This window comes from Lacerta agilis, chromosome 3 (assembly GCF_009819535.1).
Source record: "Lacerta agilis isolate rLacAgi1 chromosome 3, rLacAgi1.pri, whole genome shotgun sequence".
NCBI classification, from domain to species: domain Eukaryota; kingdom Metazoa; phylum Chordata; class Lepidosauria; order Squamata; family Lacertidae; genus Lacerta; species Lacerta agilis.
Window position 1 is genome coordinate 29,937,557 of NC_046314.1, and position 21,655 is coordinate 29,959,211.

Here is a 21,655-nt window from a genome sequence, read left to right on the forward strand (position 1 = left end):
AGCGACTGCTACCAGTGAGAAACCAGATACATTGCCCACTTCTTCCTGAGCTCTTGTACCTTCCCCCAAAAGAATGACAGATTCCTCTTAGAAGGAAGGTGCTATAGCAGAAGTTCTCCGCCTGTGGTCCATTGCCTACTGAGGGTTCATTCCTTCCATGTTGGGGGGGGGGCCTGCGGAAAAGCTGCAGGACGGTTGAGAATATCTGCACCCTGCATTTGACTTTTCTGCCCCCACCCCACCCCACTGACAATGGAGATGGAGGCTGTTTAAGCCAGGGCCAGATTATCAAAACAGTCTAGCCAGACCCCTAACCTAGGGCCAATCATTTTCATAATACAGCGCCTCTAGAAGAAATGTACCAGTTAAAGGCAAGGCTACAGCTATTAAGACATAAATATATATTGTTACAGAGATTATGGGGCAGATAGAGGTCAAGTTGGGAAGGTAGCCCATCTAGGAGAAGGAAAACTGGTCCTAAGCCTCTGCTGCTTTGAGGGATATATTCAGGAGAAGAAAAGGCCAAGGAGTATACCCTACACACAAATCCAGACTGGAGTCCCTAAGATGGTTGGATTGTACCTTGTACGCTTCCTTTCAACAACTCCTGCAGCCAAGCCAGTGCCAAACTTGTTGCTGTACAGTACTTCGGACCATGTCAGTGGGGACAAGAGGTGAGTCTTGTTGCATGGGCAGCCCAAGACCTCCATACACACTGCCCAGGCTTGCACTTCAGGGCTGTTAATGCAGAGGTTTGACTTCACCCCCCAGAGGCACACTACATTGTCTCTTGGGGCAGACAGATAACAACAACAGGAGTTAATAATGTAAGAGTTGTATGTATGCTTTGATTTGTAGGACAAAAATAAAAGTGTATTAAAGCACTCCACACCAAGATCGCAGCAGTTTTCAACTGATCCACAAGGGAAAAGTGAGAACTGCTCCTTTGGGTCGGGTGACCTCATCACAGAGTTCATGCCACCCCAAGGTTCTGGCTGGTGTCTCTCAATCAAGTCGCCCATGTGCAAGATCATTGACTGATGGGTGGCTTCAGAACTCTCAGCCGCTGTGATACGTCTGTTGCTGCTGCTACCTTGGCTCATTGCTGTGGCTATTCTTGTGCTTTCTGCCAGCAGCAACAAGGTTACATTGATGTTAACCTAGCCTAGTGTAGGAGGACCATATGATCAGGCTGCCAGGCAAGACCTTGCTGTTTCTCTTCTTCCGGGTGCGGTTGAGTGCTTTGTAGTCAGCATATTTTTGCCCTGGGAAGACAGGATTTTGTGTCTCGAGATCAAACCTCCTTGCTGACTAAGCAACGGTGTTGCCTTTCCATGTCAACAAAAAAGGTGATCTCTGCAATACAGAATCTTTTTTGTTTTCAAGAGCATATTTTCAACTCAGCTCCATCCACTTTCTCAGCTAACATAGGAACATGCACCGCTGGGGATTTTTAAAATATCTTAATATATGTACATGATTAGGCACTAAGGAAAGGCAGTTGATGAATGTTTATAAATCTGACATCTAATCAGACTCTCAAGTTAGAAGTGCACATTCCCTCCCACCCCCTGCCAAATAATTTTTTTTCAAAATCACTGCCTTAGGGATGCTTCATCACCAATGCATTTGTCTAGTCAAAGATTCCAAGTTGCTTTGCATAATTCCCCAGAGTGAAGAAAGCAACTCCTGTTTCAGCTGCTGTTGAGTTTCCCCTGCCTTTTCCAAGGCACAGAACCACAATCAAATGGGGTTGAAGAGTTCCATAAAAACAACTACATCCGTTTGCTTTTGTGGGGACAGATAAACTTTGCTTCCAAACTCTACACATCAATAATAATAATAATAATATTTATTATTTGTACCCCGCCCATCTGGCTGGATTTCCCCAGCCACCCTTGTTTGAGAAAAGAAGGAATTCACTTTGAATGAGGGGCTGTTGTTTTTTACACCTTCCTCTGAAGCACAGAGTACATACAGGCTTGCCCAACCCTTCAGTGCATACCAGTTTAAGAAGCAAGTCCCTTTGGAGTTCAAATGGGGTCACTCAAAGATAAGCAGGTGTAAGATTGCAGCCTTAGTTTATATTATTTAGGTGTAGTACACCTAAACACTGGGACTGGGCCAAAAACAAATGAAGCATTTTTTTAGCAGCCTGTTGCCCAAAGAACATTGCTTCCCATCTAGCTCAACAAAAACTGAACATAGTATCTGAAGAAGTGTGCATGCACACGAAAGCTCATACCAATAACAAACTTAGTTGGTCTCTAAGTTGCGACTGGAAGGAATTGTTTTATTTTGTTTGAACATAGAAAGTTCTCAAACTGAACTTAGAAAGTTCTCCAACATGTAATAATGTAGGAAATGTAGCATCAAGGCAGAAAGCTGCACTTCACAGTCTCTATGCATGTTTACATGGAACCAAATCTCACTGTGTTTAGTGGGGCTTACGGGGGGGGGGGGGTGCATGGGACTGCACTATATCCAGATGGGATTCAATCACATATACAGTACCAGCAAATTCAAGTTACATAATTAAAGCGGGTTTGCACAGCAAAATCCACTTCCTAAAGAAGAAGAAAAAGTGGTGAGAGGTCAATTTTGTGATGAGAGTGATGGGAAGATGCACGGGTGTGTGATTGCTCAGTGGAATTTTTATACCCTCAAACAATGGGAAGGAATGCTGACTAAATTGTCAACATTGTTTCACCTCCCTGCAACTTTGTGCAAACAAATAAGAATCAATCTCCCCTAGGGACAGGGATGGTTGCCAGGGAAAGTTAATAAAAATAAAAATTATTATTCATTGGACTTACTAGTCAGGGGGGGGGGGGGCTTTTTAACCCTCTAGAAGGAAGAGCTCAATGAAATGCTTAAAGGGCAGGAAGCATGTTCTTCTCTGGTAGTTTCAATGCTGGTCTCTCCTTCCTGAGGAAGGACACACTGTTTTCCTGTAAGGAAGTGGGCCTTTGGGAGTGCACTGATTGCTGCTGGCCACTTGGCTGCATAACTAGGCTACACAGCCTCCCAAGTGTCGAATGGGAATCCTGAGCAGAAAGCCAAACTGGAGCAAACTTTCCATTGCAACCTTTCCCTTCTAGCCAAGATTGCTTATCACAGAAGGGCCCCAGAATCACTTTGCTCTGCGCAATACAAGGCAGGGGACTTGCAACACCCCGGCAGCCAAGTTCAGCTGGATCTAACAAGCTAGCTAGGTTTATTGGGACACTTCACACAGCACAAACAGACCACAGATTCCCTGGAAGCATTTCGTTTCTGTGCAATTAGACCGTCGCAGGCCGAGTGTGCACGCCTATTTCGACATGGATACAACATGTGGCCGGAAACAGCTTCCCAATGCAGCGAGATGAGCGCTCATCACACGTGAACAACGACCTGCATCCACAAGAGTTTTCCTGCACGGGGTGGGGAAGAGACCTGCCTGTCCGTCATTCTCCGACGACGCGGGACCGGGGGCTGCAAAGTGACAGCCGGCACACACCAGGCAGGACCTCCTCTCCCCGCCAGAAGCGGCGGAGGATGTTTGTACAAACTCGGAGCTTTCGCAGCACTTGTTGCCGATCTCTCCCTCTCCCTCTGCCCCTGCTGGGCAGAAACCGGCTAGCAGCGAGTTGTTCTGCGAGCCCGAAACATTCTCAAACTCGAGACGGAGCCGCCTCTTCCGCTGATCGCCCGCAGCAATAACGGGGAAGCGAAAGGCGAGGATGCACGTGGAGCCGCCATCGGGGGGCCCGCCCTAAACCGGTTCTCTCACCCCCCCCCCCCCGTGTGTGTGTGTGTGTGTTGGAGTGGACGGCGGGGACATAATCAATTGCAACAGCAACAGCCCCACATCCCCCCGCGCACTGCCATTTGCATGAACACTGCCTAGAAACACCACCCAGCTCCCTCCATCCTTCCCAGCCGACAGCACTTCGGAGTCGCCCCTTCGGCAAGCCCAGGGCGTCCGTCAGCTGCTGCAAACCAACCACCGGCAGCTGCTTGCCTGGGTTGCGAGATCCCGGTCCCCGATCCTGCCCCGCGAGCAGAGGATCGGCCGCGCGGAAAAAGGAAGGGGAGCCCGCGCCCTCTCTCTCTCTCTCTCTCTCTCTCTCCCTCTCCTTCTCCTTCTCTTTCCCCTTACAAGGGCAATGGGAGTCCGCGGAGCATCCGCCCTGGATAAGCAACAGCTTCCCCACCCACCTCGCAGCCGGCGGAGGCCCAGGCTCGCCAACGCCGGCCAAGCGCGGATCCCTTACCTTTTTGCGCGCACTCAGCAGCAGGCAGCTTTAAGGTGGCGATAGATCCCGGCAGCATTAAAACCAAAAAATAAATAAATAAAATAAGGGAGGCGGAGAGATAGCGGTAAGCAGCAGCCAGCCGGCTCAGTCACGCTGCAGAGGCGGGGAGGAGAGGCGGGGGAAAGGGGCGGGTTGGAGCCTCGGCGCTCAGGCACCGCCAAGGAGGGAAAGAAGGAAGGGGGCGCGATCTCCGGCTAAATTGTGGGCTGACTGTGACGTAACAATCGCGGCGGGAGACAAATGGGAAGGGCTCTGGCAAGAAGGGGTGTTGTGACGCCACGGGGGCTGGGGGGGGGGGGAGAAGAGGGTTAGGGAGGGACAATGGAACGCTCGGCCGGGGGAGGGAAGGCGTGAATGGGGAAGGTTAGAGCCGCCGGTCAGCGCCAGTGCCTGACCTTGAGGCTGTGCTCCTGCGCGTATTTGTATGCGCGCAGTTGGCAACAACAAGCCCGCGTTTGTGCATATTTCTGTGCAGGCGAGTGTCCGTCCATAGGGCTTCCTCCCAACTCAATTAAGGCTGCTGCTGTCCTTCCCATGCAGAGCTAGGCGCGTTTAAAAGCGCGGATTTCGGTGAGTTTAGGCGCGCCTAACTCTGCGCCTAACTCCGGATTAGGCTGCGCATGGGAAGGAGACCGCCGCCGTGGGTGTCTCCTGATTTCCAAGCAAACACGCACGGAATCCCTTGCTCGGCTTTCCCTCTCCTCTCCTTTAAGAGAAATCCTAAGGTTGCGGGGCCGCTGGGACATCCAGGGGAAACCCCGAGTTAATTGTGTGGAGGCAGAGTTCTGAATCAATGCCCGGGCCTGCGCTCGAAACCTCCCGCGGCATCTGGCAACAGGCTAGGGCTGTAAGGAGCCTAAAAGTTTCCAACTCAGCTATTTGGAGGGGGATTAGCAGCTCATAAAAAATACTAAAGGGCAGAGGAAAGCAAAAGCAAAGCGACACCCTCTCGAAGCGCCCGCGGATCCTAACTAACTAAACAAGCTTACTTGGTTGGCACTGGCAGCGCTGAACTCAAGGGCGATTCTCTCCCCCCCCCACACACACAGTTCTGCTTCGCCTAGGAATCTGAGCGGAGCGCTAGCAGGGGAGACAACCGGGTTGAGCGGTCTTGTGGAAGTCAGAATCCGGCCGGCGGGGTAGGCGGACCCACACGACAAGTGGGGAAAGGGGAGGGCGGGGAGTTGAGGAAGGGGGGGGGGGGAGTTGGAGGCGAGATTCCGCCACTGGAGTGCGGAGCTATTCAGAAGCAGCTGGGCCGATGGAGCGGGGGGTCGCCAGGTTGCGCTGACCCGCCTGCGTAAAGCCTTGCTCTTCACATCCCCCCCCCCTCCACCCGGTCCCTTCCACGCTGGCTGCAGCCTTGCCCTTCGGCCCGGTGGAGATGGGGGGGGCCGCTCTCGCCCTTGAGTTCCCAGTTGGGACAGATACCTACGGGGAGGGGGGGCAGGGAGGAAGAAGGAGACTTGGCTCCCCTTCCTCCCCACCCCGCCCGCTGCCGCCGCACCTCCGCCAGAGCGGAGGGCGGGCCCCGGCTGACTTCGCTTGTTTCTCCAATGCGCTGCACACCCCAGCCCGCCGCTCACCCCATTTACCCGGCGGCGGAGGTGTCCAATCGGAGCGGCGAGGGGGAGGCGCCTCGGGATTCCTGGTGGGGGGATTCCAGCGCGCTGACCCGGCCACCCCGCACCCGGTTCAGCGGACTCTGGGGCGGGGCGGGGGAATGATGTGGATTTTGGCTAAGGGCGTTTGTGGTGCCTGAGAATGAAATGCAGCTTTAAAGCAACAAAACTACACCCCCCCCCACACACACACACTTCCCCCCCCCCTATTTCCTGCTTTTGCAAAGCCGGTGTATAAAAGCCCCAGAGGGCACCGATCCGTTTCAAACCAGCACATTCTGTGCAACGTTCACAAATGTCACAAAAGTTGGAAGTGTTCACACTCGCAGTGAAAAAGTCGTTGCCTCTTCTGTGCCCCCAAAGATGCATCTCTCTTCAGTTGCGCTGTTCAGGAGAGATAAGGAGGAGGGCTCTTGCGTACTTTTACCACAACAACCAAGACCCGAATGAGGAAATGGAACAGAATATCCTGAGTCAACTAAGCCCCAAGGCCTGACATGGCAACACTCACTGCACAATTCAGACGAGAATCCTTCAAGCAAGAGAACAAGAGTGGCTTAGGAGCTATTTTTTCTATCCTAGGACTCGGGGAGGTTATACAGTGCCAGGGTTTGCCAACTTTTCTGGGCCCATGGGCACATTTGCAAGCTACAGAAACTGTTGTGGGAGTTGGCTGCATGCTGCAAATCTCCCCTCCCATCTGCAAGTCTATCCCCCCCAAAAAAAAGTTATTGGAGGGGGTGGAACCTCCTATTGGCTGTAGCTCAGTGGTAGGACATCTGCTTTGTCCCAAATTCAGTCCTCAGCATTTCTGGGTACAGCTGGGAGAGGCTCCTACCAGAAACCCTGGAGAACCGCTGCCTGTCAGTGTAGATAATATTGATATCATGGAGTGGCTGGATGCAGAGGAGTGGTAGGAGGCCCCCCAGCTGGGAAACCACCAAGGGAAGATGGCTCAGAGCCCGGGGATTGGTGGTGGGGCGATGGGCAAGTGGCAAGAGGGAGCAGACTGGGAGGTGTGGGAAGTAGGAGGGGTGACAGGGTTTAGTGAACAGGAAGAGGCTGAGACAGTTCAGATACTGACTCTGAGGTTCAAGCAGAGGCCGAGAGGCAGAGTGGCTGTGGAATAATTCGGGGAGTCTCTCCCTCCTGCTGCAACCAGCTACCTTCCCTTCTGGTCCCCTCAAACTCACAGAGAAAGGAAGTGGGCAGGGTGGTTGTGCACAGACACAGCCTGAGACTGCATGGGAAAGGCCCTGGAGAGGAGGAGTCCTAGGGGGGTCACTGGGAAGGTGGGGACCAGGGCCGTCTCAAAGGGATCGTGCGCCCTGGCGCGACGATCCCTCGGCGCCCCCGGTGGGCCGCCTCTCCGCCCACCTCCCTCCCGCGCTGGCCGCCCCTCGGGAGGGGGGGGGGGTGGGCGAGCGGGGGACGGGGGCGTGGCGCTGCAAGCCGGCCACCCTCCGGCGCCCCAGCTGGAGCGCTGGGAAGGGCGCGCAAAGCCCGACGCTGCTCCAGCGCCACGTCCATCATCCCCCGAGGGGCGGCCAGCGCGGGAGTGAGGTGGGCGAGCGGGGGATGAGGGGCGTGGCGCTGCAAGCCGGCCACCCTCCGGAGCCCCAGCTGGAGCGCTGGGAAGGGCGCGCAAAGCCCCGCGCTGCTCCAACGCCACGTCCATCATCCCCCGAGGGGCGGCCAGCGCGGGAGGGAGGCGGGCGAGCGGGGGATGAGGGGCGTGGCGCTGGAGCGGCGCGGAGCTTTGCGCGCCCTTCCCAGCACTCCAGCTGGGGCTCCAGAGGGTGGCCGGCTTGCAGCGCCACGCCCCTCATCCCCCACTCGCCCACCTCCCTCCCGCGCTGGCCGCCCCTCGGGGGATGATGGACGTGGCGCTGGAGCAGCGCGGGGCTTTGCGCGCCCTTCCCAGCGCTCCAGCTGGGGCTCCGGAGGGTGGCTGGCTTACAGTGCCAGGCCCCTCATCCCCCGCCCCATAGGGGCGGGGGCAGGTTGGGGAGGGGGCGCCCGGTATGCCGGCGGGCTCGCGGGGGCGCCCCTGGGGGGCCTGGCGCCCTGGTGCACCGCGCCACCTGCCCCTATGAATGAGACGGCTCTGGTGGGGACCTCCAGTCCTTGCAACTGCAAGACCTCCTAGAAAGAGTTGTTGAGGCCACTAGGCCAGAACTGTGGTTGTTTCCTTGAATAAAGAATTGAGTTCACTGGCCTTGGGTGAGTTACTGCTTTGCTGATGACCTGCGCCCGACTCCAGCCCTGACAATGGAGTCAGATGGGCCAAAGCAGCTTCTTTGTTCTTACACCTCTGAGGGTGTATGAGCAGACACCATATTGCATATGCAATATTCATAGACCCATCATTACCTTCACAACCATTATCTGTGGCTCGGTCCACATCACCCAGGCCACTTGAGGGTAAAGATTTTAATCTTGTGCAAACACAGCCATCTCCAAAATTATCTCACTGTTGTAAACCTTTGCTGACTTCTAAGAAATCAAAGGGCCAAAGTCTCCAGCTTGCCCTGCAAGAAAAGGGCAGGGGACCAAAGGGGACATGTGGCACTTACATAATGTCATGCTTTTTTAACCTCACTTTTAAACCTGCCAAATTCTGCTGGCCATAAGCACTGATTAAGCACAGAAAGACCTTTTAGGAAAGAGGAGAGGGAGCGGGGAAACCTCCACTGGAGTTGCATAACAAGTGGAACCATTGAGGATAATGCTGTTCATGTTCAATGTGCCCTTTTCGTCCACAAATCGTGCCTAGATGAAATGGAATTGTTAGAAATCTCAGCTTTGTGGATCTTAAAACTACTGATGGAAGGAGCCCTGCTGGATCTGATCAAAGGCCCATCTAGTCCAGCATTGTGTCTCCTACAGTGGTCAAACTGATGGCTATAGGAAGCCCACAAGTATAGGAGCCAACTCATAGGGGTTGAGCCAGTGTGGTGTAGTGGTTAAGAGCAGTAGACTTGTAATCTGGTGAACCGGGTTCGTGTCCCCGCTCCTCCACATGCAGCTACTGGGTGACCTTGGGCTAGTCACACTTCTTTGAAGTCTCTCAGCCCCACTCACCTTACAGAGTGTTTGTTGTGGGGGAGGAAGGGAAAGGAGAATGTTAGCCTCTTTGAGACTCCTTCGGGTAGTGATAAAGCGGGATATCAAATCCAAAATCATCATCATCTTTTTCCTTCAGGCCTCCCAATAAAATATTTGAGGGGGCCGGGGCTCCCCAAAGGTGATGGGCATTGCCATTCAAATGATGTGCATGTGCCGTGTATTATGTTCAGTTATGCAGGGTGTGGCTTATCCGGGCCCTCCCCAGTATTTTATTCAAGTTGCCACCCCTGCCCACAAGCAGGACCTGAACACAATAGCACACTACGTGTTGTGATCACCAGCAGTGGCAGACTTTGGGTTCTTATATTTCAGCAGGGCCTTGTGTGATGCTGAAATAAGTGCCCCTTGCCTCTCATGCTCCATTCTACATCACTGTTGTGGCTCCTCCTGCAGCACGGCACCCAGGGCGGCCGAATCAGTCACACTACCCTAAAACCACTATCACTAGCAACTGGTTGTGACATGGAGGTAATACAGTATAGAGCCATCAGACTAGTATCCTCCCTGAATTTGCCCTGTACTAAATTACTTTTGTTGCCTGCTATTGTCACCTGCGGTTATTCTGTGCAGGAGTCCTGCCCCTTCTGAGATTTCTTGTTTGATGCTCTGCTGTCTTTGATTTACAGCACAACACCGTCCCCAGAATGCAACTCCCCTGTCCTTCTAGAGGAAATAGTAGTCTCTTCTAGGGATTATGGCATGCGTTTTTTTAGGTAGAATTTATACGTAAAAATCAACACCTTCAGTTATGCCAGAAAGGTGACAGAGAGTCAGTGCAGATGTGGAGCTTCTTGCCTCTGCACTTCAGCTGTGGCTTCTGGTTAGTCATCAAGAAAGCTTCATAGACAGCATGTGGCAGTTGAAGAACAAATGGGGGCTTGGGGCTTGCTGGTGAACAGAGATTGCGGCCTCCAAGGGTAGCCGGTGTGGTACCCTACAGATGTTGGATGAAAACTCTCATCATCCCTGACCATCTTGTCTAGGGCTGATGGGAGTTGTAGTCAACCTGGAGGCTACCTCTTTGTCAAACCATTAGTCCATCCAGCTCAGCATTGTCTATGCTGAATAGCGATGACTCTCCAGGGTTTCGGACATTGAGACACTTCCAGGCCTAACTGAAGATATTGGATACTGAGCCAGGGACATTATACATGCCAAAGCAGAGGTTCTACCACTGAGCTGTGGCCATTCTGTTGAGCAGTGATTGCCACATCTTGGCTATAAAAATGGCATCTAAGTGACACTGGCTACACTTTGCAGCTGGGAATTTGATCTCTGAAAGAACTGTGGCCGGTCCAGGTCATGCCATCTGTAAATTGGCTATCTACAAATTATTTCGGAGCAGGATTTGCACAGATGCTGTGAGTGATAGCAGCAGCTGCCCTTTTCTCTCACATTGCGAGTAATTTAAGAGGATTTAAAACAGTATGACCTTCAGAACTGATATTTGCAGCAAAGTCATTTCACTTATTTTGGAGACTCTCTAGATATGTGAAATAAATTAGTACTGATGGAGTATTTCCATTAGCACTGCAATTATGAAGTGCCCTTCAGAGTCGGTTCTTAGGCACACTCTCTCAATCATGTCTCCCGGCTTGATGAAGTTAAATTACATGTTGGTGGGACTCCAGGTTTTATCTGCCAGATTCTGTATTGGATTGGAACGATCATTATAGAGCTCTTCATTAAATAACCAGACTTTGCTACGGAGGATTTTTGGCAGAGGCTGTGATCTTGTGACCCTTGAACCCTTAAACACTGTTGTGGTTTAACTTGCCTTTCACTGAAAAATGCCATTGATTCAGGTTACCCTTGATTCACGACTCTGTATATGCACCAACGCATACTTGGGACTCTTCTAATTAATTTCAGTGGACTGGGCAGCACTGTGTAAAAGACAGGTTCATGCAAAACTACCCCGTCCACTAAAGGAGATCTATCAGCTGCTGATGGCTACACTGGAGAAGAATGGCCAAAAGAAATCATAGGACCTGGATGAGAAATGGGGTTTCCTGAGATGACAGACTGGGTGCATAAGTGATTGTGAAAGTTTTCTTTGTGTGTTTCTTCCTTCTTCTCTTTCTATTGCAGGGGCCACAAGTGCTGTACTTGTGGGTCACATGGTGCCATGAGGGCCAGCCCCCCCCCCCCCACTAACTGATCTCTTGGTTATGAGCATGGGTTTCTGTTTCCCTCCCTTGAAAAGTATGCATAGAGGGAGTGGGACACTCCTTCTCTTTTCCTCTTTCCAGTTCCAGGTGGTTTTCAAAGCTCAGGTTAATTCTTCTTGATCTGACTTTTACACAGATCCCCTGAGAAAGAGAATCCTGTGTGTGTGTGTGTGTGCGCACATTCCCCCACCCTCTCAAGAGGACTGCTCCATGGAAGGGGGAAAGAAGTGGGGCCCTTGGTGCCCACACAAAAATCCAAATGTTTCCACAGGCCTAAAAAGGCGAAGCTGGAACTGGGAGTTCAACACCCTCTCAGTCACAGCCTATCTTTCTGAATGCATAGCCATCGATGGGCATTCCACTTGTTGAGTCTGAGTTGCCATCCATTGCCCAGCAAGAGCATTAAGATCAGGTAATGGAACTTGGTTGGTTTTGCCATGACCTGAGGATGATCAGTTTGTGGTAATGTAGAGATGGGGTCCCCCCCCCCCAGTGATGGCACCAGTGTTGTGGAGTGCTCTCCCTGCAGAAATACCTGCCTATTGCTGCTGGTGTTCCATAAGTGTCTTTCTTTCAACCATCAAGTGCCTGGTTTAAAACAGGAATGTTTTGAAATTCCTCCTGAAATGAGAAAGGAGAATGAGGCATCTCGCCAGGGAGTGCATTCCACAAACAGGGGGGCCACCACCAAGGAGGCCCTGTCCCACACAAATCCACGCCAACTAGGCAGCACCCAGATGCTGCATCACCAGCAGGGCCTCCCTTGCTGTGATCCTGAAGAAGGTGCTCCTTGGGTCCCAAGCCATTTGAGGCCTTTGTATGCTAGCCCTAACACACTGAATTGGAATGTAACAAGTTACAGCTCCACTGCCGAGTGGTTACAACTCCACCCACAAAACAAAGGAATGCCATACTGGTCTAAGGATGGGCTCCCATTATCCATGAGAAAGGTACTGAAATCTACCGGTTCACCCAGCAGACACAAAGGAGACCAGCCTGTGTGCATTCCACACAAGTGTTTTGTGATGACCACACAGTCGGGTGAAGAGGAAATGGCAGATGGAAAGGTGAATCCAGTTCTTAATTTCTGTTCTGAATGTGTAACATCTTCCTCAGTGCCACACAAAGGAAATAAAGTAAAATAAATGCTTCTCTCTGTGTTGTTTTGACTAGCAGCCTAATCGTTCTCCTTGATGTGGAGAAAAGGGATTTTTTGAGCAAGATTTTTCTTGATTCTTTGTTCCTTGCTTGCCAGTTATTATACGGAGGAGAGTGCCGAAACCATGGCTTCTATTATGAGATCATAGAACAAGACCAGCTGAGAACAGACCGTCCTTTTGGTTTGTAGAAACTGCCGCTTAATTCGATTGCTTTTGCCCTGTTCCCCAAGCACCTTGTTATTATTATTTATGACAGGAGTTTTGAAAGAAAGTGTCGGACAGACAGCCTAACCCACATCCTCTCCCTTACTTCTTTCTCAGAGAAATAAGATGGTGAAGGAAAAGCCCAACCCCTTGGTCTATTCTGGTTCACCCATGTCCCCTGACGGAGAAGATAATGTTCGTTACTTCTTTAGGTTTCTTATCTGCCCTTTACCATAAGGTCCCAGCATGAATGGAGAAACAGAGAAGTGCCAAAGAAAAGTAGGTTGGATACAGACTGTTAGGTCCCCCTCCCCAAAATGTGGAAATATAATCATAATTCACTGGTTTCAATGGGAACGCATTCAGGGACAGAGGAAGGGGGTGCGGTGGGGGTGGTTCGCCCTGGATGTCACCACTGAGGGGGTGACAAAATGACAGGCGGCACTCACCGTGGGGCCTGAAGCATGCCTGAGCCACGCATCTCTCCTGGGAGAGATGCGGTGGCTTGGGCGTGTGCAGGCTCTGCGCTGCCCAAACGGTCCGCCTGCTGGCTCCCCCCCCCCAACTGTAGGGTGGCTGAGTGGGAGGAGGCAAGCAGAGTCCGGGGGCCCTGTGTTGCGCCCTGCCCCTATGGGCAGCTCACTCTGCCCTCGCCCTCGCCCTTGCCCTCGCCTCCGCCGCTGGATGCAGTACGGTTTACCCATCTAGATTCAACCCAGTGTTCATCGTAGCCAAAATACACACATGCACATTCCCACTGTTTTTTTTCCTAGAATAATGGGTGCTGGTAGTCACCATGAAGTTTTTACAGTCAGTGCCAGACTTTTTAACAACCAAAAAAGGGTGCTGTTACTGCGTACCATTGAGTACCCCTTTTAGGGGGGGGGGGGAAACCCACTACGCACCCTACCTCTGAGATGCAAACTGGCAAGGGTCCCATACAGATTGCTGTTTCCAGCACATCTGCAGGGAATGTACCTTCAAACCACCTGCAATCAGCTTCCTTCTAGGGGTTCAGTAGCTAGAATTTGATTCTTGCACCATTAGCACATCATTCAGAGTCAAGGAACAACTTTTGTTTTGTTTTGCTTTGTTTTATTTATTTATTTATTTATTTATTTATTTAAACACACAAGCTAAAGAGAGCTGCCAAAGTAGGTGGCAAAATATGGCTAAAGCTCAATCCACACCTTATGCCTTTCCTGGCTCAAAAAAAAAAAAAAAAAGCTTAAAGAGGAAAGGGAAGCTTGCGTAGAGAGGCTCAGGTTGTAAATGCTCAGGGGCGGGGGCTGAGAAAAAGTCTAAAACTGGATAGTTCTGATTTCTTTTTTTAGTCCTTGAGATTACAGTCCTACGCTCTCGATGCTAGGAGTAACACTCAGTGGGATTTAGTTCTGAGTAAATAGGTACAGTATACGATTTCACCGTGAATATTTGTTACAGTGAGTCATTGCATAAGAATCATGGTGTCAGCTCTCTCTCCCCAACCCCACCACTGATGCCATTGTATGAAAAAGTAAGGCATTTTTAAAAGAATGAGACTGCGTTTTTAAACAAAGTATCTGGGCCTTTGAAGGCAGGAGCAATTATTCTCCCTGTGCCAATGTCCTCCATAACTGAAGGCACAGTGAAAGAACACAAAATGCCTGGGCACAATAAATTTATAACTAGCAAAGGACTGACCAGTACTATGGTTTTTCTCCTAAAAAAATCTCAGCCTTTTACCTTTTCGCCTGCAGCTGTGCTTGGTATCATTGGCTGATCTGCTCTGATGGCGCACAGTAAACTTTTATGGATACCACACTGCCATTAGCTCTGCTGCTGTGATGTCACAGAAGCTTCTTAAGACTGCACTTGGCTATCACCAATAGCAAGGCTGCTGTGTCCTTGGTCTCCCTCCTCTGCTGTTTTCTGCAGAGTCTGGAATACAAGACATGCAAGTGTTACAAAGAAAGAAATGCAATGCCCCCAAGTTACAGCAATCTGAAATGTTCCCTTTGGAGGAAAACACACACCCAAAATTGGAGAAACGCAAGTAGGCTGACCTTAGTCTGAGAACACACCGTATTCATAGAATCCTTCTTGTAAGTAACTTTTCTGTTCTTGAAGCCTCTCTTCCAGGCTCAGCAATCTGTATCACTTTGAGACCTGCCTTGAGCTCAAGGAGGCCTTTGTTTCTCAAAGCCTTTCTGCCAGGCTCAGCGAACTTCTGTATATGCTGTGAGATACACCTAATCTTAAGGCCCTCCTGGTTCCATCTGTTTTTACAGGCTTCCCCTGCCAAGCTTGGGCAGGGAACAGGCTTTGGTCTTTCAAATTTCAGCAGCATCCTGTGCAAGGCCAACATCCATCACCCTCTTGCCTTCCATTCTGCTCAGTTCACTACATCCAAGTTGTGAGGCCCTGCAACACCTCCTAAGCCTGGCTCTAAGTCTGGAGGAACTGGTCACGCTCTGCCTTGGGACACCTGCTCAGGGAAGTTTAGAGCTTTTAAATTCCCCTCTCTCGGAGGGAGATATATGACATCGCACTTTGGATGATGTCTCGAGGACACGCGCTATGACTCTTAAGTTTTTTTTTTTTTTTACGGATCTAATGCATTTATAATCTGCACTTCTGCACAAAATATAGCAAGACAGAGAGTACGTGGAAGGATAAAATCAACAAACGATGCATAAAGCATAACTAAAAATACCAACGAAACATCAATCAATATCAACCAATATTATTGTTGTTGTTGTTGTTCAGTCGTTCAATTGTGTCCGACTCTTCGTGACCCCATGGACCAGAGCACGCCAGATATATTATTATAATATATATAGTATGTTTTTTATATATATTATGTTTTTATATGTGTTGGAAGCCGTCCAGAATGGCTGAGGCAACCCAGTCAGATGGGTGGGGTATAAATAATAAAACTATTATTATTATTATTATTATTATTATTATTATTATTATTATTCTAGATAAATAGCATAGTATAGTATGGTTATCCCTCTACTCACCCTGCAGGTTTCAACAAGACATTTCCATATATTCCTTTAGCAGTACAAGCAGTACACACACAGGCAACAATGTGTATTCCCATAGAATACAGAAGCCGTTCAGGTCCTCCACAGTGACAAAGGTGACAGCCTTGTTTGGCACACGATAACTCAGTGTTGTATAAAGCCAAGTTCTGTTTATAAATCCCCAGAGGCAGAGGGTCAGGTGCAGAAAGCCTCATGACTCACCAGGCAAGTCCTAGATCTAAGCAGCACAGCAGCACTACTGGCAAGCCCTCAGATGAAGGTGTTAATTGGCCAACAGTCCCTCAGAGCTCTGAGCCAGAGCCAAGTTCTCAAAACGGGGATCAATGGAACAATGAGGACTGTTGATCAGCCTCTGATCCTCCAAAATCGTCTTCTGCTCTGAGCTCTGTAAGACTGGATGCCTGGCTATGGTTTTAGAAGCACAGAACTGCTCCTTTATTTGCTCAGTCACACAGATTATTTATTTACTTTTGGCAGCCGCGATCAATTGTCCTAACGTGCATAATGAACTGGGTGACACTAGAGCTTAACGGAAAACAACCTTATACTGTAAGAGTGACTTTCCTCCCCCCCCCCATTTGCAATTGTGCATCCACAGAACATCCATCCGTCACTCTTGACCAGCGTGACAACAATGTGTCTCCACATTAGTCTGCGGATATATGTGTCTGCGGTCATCCTTCTGCATCCTCATATGCAGTGGCAGGGGGTTTGCGATGGGGTGGCTGGTTTGATGCAGTTCCGCAGCCAACAAACCACGGAAGCCGGTGGTCTTCTGCACCCGGAAGCACCCACTTTCTTCCTTACTTTCGGAATAGTTTCGGATCTTCTTCTTTAGGGAGTCTCTTGAAGTATTTGAAAACAGTTCTAAAACGCCTTTGAAAAAAATATTACAGTGGTACCTTGGTACTCGAATGGGTTGGCTACCCGAACAAATCGGCTCCCGAATGCCGCAAACCTGGAAGTAAGTGTTCCGGTTTGCGAATGTTTTCGGAAGCCGAACTTCCGACGCAGCTTCCGCATTGAGTACAGAAAGCTCCTGCAGCTCCTGCAGCCAATCGGAAGCCACGCCTTGGTTTTCGAACAGTTTTGGGAGTCAAACAGACTCCTGGAACAGATTAAGTTTGAGAACACTGTACTTGTTCCAAACCATGTCCAGGAACTGTCATAGTTTCATGGCTCTTGAAAAACAAGGAACAATAATATAATCTGCCCTACTCCAAACATGGCAGGTACTAGCAAGGTCAAGCCTTTGTTAATAATAATAATAATAATAATAATAATAATAATAATAATAATAATAATAATATATTACTTATATGCCACCCACCTAATTGGATTGCCCCAGCAATCTGGGCAGCTGCCAACAGAATATTAAAAACACAATAAAACATCAAACATAAAAAACTTCCCTATACAGGGCTGTCTTCAGATGTCTTCTAAAAGTCAGATAGTTATCTGATGGGAGGGCATTCCACAGGGTGGGCACCACTACCGAGAAGGCCCTCTTCCTGGTTCCCTGTAACTTCACTTCTCGCAGAGAGTGAACTGCCAGAAGGCCCTCGGAGCTGGACCTCAGTGTCTGGGCAGAATGATGGGGGTGGAGATGCTCCTTCAGGTATACTGGACCGAGGTCCTTTAGGGCTTTAAAGGTCAGCACCAACACTTTGAATTGTGCTCAGAAAAATACTGGGAGCCAATGCAGGTTTTTCAAGATCATTATTATAAGGTAATGGCTGCCGCTCCCAGCCATCAGTCTAGCTGCTGTATTCTGGATTAGTTGTAGTTTCTGAGTCACTTCAAAGGTTGCTCCATGACTCAACAGACGAACCCTAGATCTAAGCACCACAGCAGCTGGCTAAGGTCAGTAGGAAGCTTCCTGAGCACTATTCCCACTTTGGAGGGTGTTATCGCTATTCTTTACTTGCACACCCACAGAATATGGGTCCATGCAATGAACAGATGTCCAAAATCTAGCACAAAATCTTGCAATGGTGAACTTAAACCACTGTCCCAGGAACAAAAGATGCTCCCATTGTACACATTCTTTAAGTAAAAACAAAATAGAAAATTCTTTCCAGTAGCACCTTAGAGAACAACTGAGTTTGTTCTTGGTATGAGCTTTCGTGTGCATGCACACTTCTTCAGATACACTGAAACGAAGTGTATCTGAAGTATCTTCAGATACACTGAAGTATCTTCAGATACACTGAAACAGAAGTGTATCTGAAGTGTTTCAGTGTATCTGAAGAAGTGTGCATGCACACGAAAGCTCATACCAAGAACAAACTCAGTTGGTCTCTAAGGTGCTACTGGAAAGAATTTTCTATTTTGTTTCGACTATGGCAGACCAACACGGCTACCCACCTGTAACTCATTCTTTAAGTAAACATTGCAAATGTAGGGCCCATTTATCTGTGTGGTTTTTTTTGGGGGGGGGGGGGCTACAGCTTTGTGAACAGACCTGCTCATTGAGCTCAGTGGAGCCAGCAATTTGTCACGTGCATATGTCATCGCATGCATTGAGCTCACCATCACTCTGTTGAACCTGGGACCAGATTCTACAAGCAAAGTACTGTAGATGTTCTAACACAAAACAACTGTATTTCCCTACATGCTCTTTTGCCCCTGAGGAAGCATTAGGGGTTCTTTGAGAGTCATGCACCTGATCTTCAGATACGAAACGCTCGCATTCTGTTCAATGCCAGCTGCACCTCTTCAGCTGAAAATCCATAGCCCAGAGCTTTTTCCTTCCTTGTAACTGCTGCTAGTCCAACCACACTGTTCGTTCCAGGCAAAAGGATTACACCAACCAGTGATTCATGCCAACAAAATCTGGGCAAGTCAGAAGGAAAATGTTCTTATAAGTGGTGGCGTGGTTTGTTTATTTTTTACTAAACAAGAAACAAAAAAACACCCCCGGCCTGTTCATAATTCCAGCAAGTGGGGGGTGGGGGTGGCAGTGGGATGACAACCACACAGATAAAAAGATAAATGACAACAGGTATGCTTTGTGTTTTAAATCCCCACTGCCTGCCTTGAGCAGCAAAGAATGTTTCCCCCCTTCAATATTCTAATCCTCGCTGCATTTTGTGAGGAGGTTTACTTCCTTGTCTGTCATACAGGTGGAACAGCAGCTCAAACTCCTTCATTGAGTTTGCACGGGCGTTGGTTGCGCTTCATCGTTCTTCTTAGGGAAAACTCCCCCAAAATTATGCATTACAGGGAATCACCACCACCAGCAGCACCTTAGAAATGTGGATAAATGTGGTCAGGCTGACATTTCTGCATGAGCCTACCTGGCTCACACTTCCTCAAAACAATTGGTGAACTGAAGTGCAGGCTACGCTTCAAAATTCACCCTTCTCAATCATTACCTCATAAAAAATATTTTTGGGGGTGGGGTGGAGTCCTTTCTTTCATTTCATTTTTTTCTTGTTTCTTTGTTCTTCTTTCTTTCCATTATTATTTTAATGCTGTCAGACGTCAAAGAAAAATAACTAGGGGAGAATCTAAATCACTTTTATGCTATTTGGTCTAAATTCCTGATATACGTCTGCTATCTATTCCAGTTTTTTTGTTTCCTTCCCTTTTGTATTACAGTGCTTGACTTTGTTTGTATTTTGCCTTTATTTTATAAATTATAAAAGTTTATTTTTCTAATAAATAAATAAATGAAGTGTTGGGGTTTTTTTTTAATAGCCACCCTTCTCTGAATTTTGCAGGGTACAACACTGCCTATCTTTTAAAAAGTGTGCATCTAAATGCATAAATTGGTGAAAGCAACATACAAAATGCATTAGACTGGGGGAATATCGCTTTGCAGAAATGTGTATATCAAGGATGAACGTGCAGTAAAATGCTATTTTTTAAAAGAGGACATTAAAGGGGGGGAAATCACAAACTAATATGGTGAATGGAATTTAAGATTAGGAAATTGAGAAACCAAAGTTGACAGATCCCTACAGCACAATAATAATAATAATAATAATAATAATAATAATAATAATAATAATAATAATTTATTTCTACCCCGCCCTTCCCAATCCAAAGACCGGGCTCAGGGCGGCTAACAACAAATATAAGACAATGATTAAAACAACTTAAAAAACAGCATAAAAACAAACATCAGTGGGATCCCCAGGGCTAACTGGCCATATAAAGTTCCACCTGAGTGTTCCATCATAAACAGGGCTTTTTTTCAACTGGAACTCGCCGGAACTCAGTTCTGGCACCTCTCAGGTGGGCGCCATTGCCATGGTGAGTTCCGGCACCTCTTTTTCAAAAAAAGATTTTTTTTTTTAGCACTGATCATAAGCGAGCATTTTCCACATGGTGCCCAGCCACCTGCAATCTTCCTAGGGTTCGCATACAAGAGCTCATCGGGGTCCTGGCCTCTGCAGCATGACGCCAAATGCTCGTTTTTACTACGCGTTCAGAATCCCTAGGAAATCAGGAGATATGCGGGAAATGACATCGCCACATAGCTGCTCTTCATCTGTGCCACACACACAGGCTCCCCAAACCCACTCTTTTTTCTCCAACCCTCTTCTTCCTTTTCTCCTCAGCAGAGAGGAAACACAGTGAGCCGGGGAGGGGGGGGGACAGAGAAGAAGCACTGCAAGCTGGCGAGCGACGGTGAGGCACACATCTCCAGCCCCCTTGCTGCATTTCCTTGCTATGTGCTGAGAAAGAGGCTCTCTGCGGAAAGGAACCCCCTTGAAGGAAAACTAGGTGTGGTCTAGGATGTCACAGGCCTCCCAGGCCAGATGAGGCCCATGAGCTGAGGTTTCTCGGTGCCTGACACAGTTGAACATGTTGCTTCACTAGCTCCACACACTCTGGCCTCATGGTATGACTGAAGAGAGCCTGCCAAATGGTCATCATTAGCTGGGAAGTTCTCTCAAAAGTGGGTTAAATCAAACTTTCCTTGAGCTTTCTGTGAGTCAGAGCATATTTTTTTTTAAAGCTTTCACTACTGACACATCCATCCATCCGCTTGAGTATCAGGGAAGGCTCTCTGCCAGCTTAAACCGGAACGAGCATGTCCAGTCACCAATATTTCTCAGAACACCGGACGACTGTGGAAATTGTCCCAGGCTGGTCTGGGTACACAGCGGGCATTGCATGCCCTCCAACATTTCTCTGATGGAAATGGGGGTGTCCTATTCCATTATTATTATTATTATTATTATTATTATTATTATTATTATTATTACCCCAGCTACACTGGGTTAGGGTTGCCATACGTCCAGAATTTCCTGGACATATCCAGAATAATGCAGTCAGCAGCAGTGTCTGGGTGGCAATCAGAAGAAATGTGTGGGAAAATCTGGACATACAGCAGTCCATGTCGGCAGTGCAGTTTTTGCCAATAGCTCAAAAGTGGCATTAAATTTTGCGATTTTGCGCAAAAAAAAGAAAAAAAAGCTCAAGAACTTTTCTGTCTGGATTTTCACTGTTTGAAATATGGCAACCCTACTCTGGGTGGCTTCCAACATATATAAAAACATAATAAAACATTAAACATTAAAAAAACACCTTCCCTATACAGGGCTGCCTTCAGATGTCTTCTAAAGGTTGTATAGTTACTTATCTCCTTGGCTCAGGGGTGGCTTGGTGGGTAAGGCATGCAGAGAAGATGCCATGTTGCAGGTTGACATAGGGTGCTGGATTAGAAATGTAACATATCCAGACATAGGATTCCACCCAGGCTAAGTCAGTTGAATGCAAGTCCCGCTGCTTTTGATGGGATCAAATTTAATCAATGACTCCCTTGTCGCACTGATTTCAATGGGCTCCAACTTAACTCACTTGGGTCTGGATCCAACCCGTTGTGAACATTGCAGGCAACTATCACAGATGTGCACAAACTCTCTTGGTGCCACCCAGTTAGCTCAGACAGCGCAGCATTACCTTGATGATATAATTAAAGCAAGCTGAGAGTTGCAGAAACTCCACTTTATTGTTTTAATGGAGCATATTCCAGACCCAATCATTGCTGACTCAGCAGAAGGGTGAAACTCTCTGTTCCAC

General features: G+C 48.6%; 1 protein-coding gene across 1 annotated transcript in view; it reads right to left on the minus strand.

Annotated features, from left to right (window-relative positions):
* The window catches only part of ELOVL5 (ELOVL fatty acid elongase 5), a 56,138-nt gene extending 51,729 nt beyond the window's left edge, over positions 1–4,409 (minus strand). Inside the window, exon 1 of the mRNA XM_033143153.1 lies at positions 4,260–4,409. Coding sequence (XP_032999044.1) covers positions 4,260–4,317 — 58 coding nt within the window. The 5' untranslated portion in view covers positions 4,318–4,409. The remainder of the gene's footprint in view (positions 1–4,259) is intronic.
* Between the last annotated feature and the right edge of the window lie 17,246 nt (positions 4,410–21,655).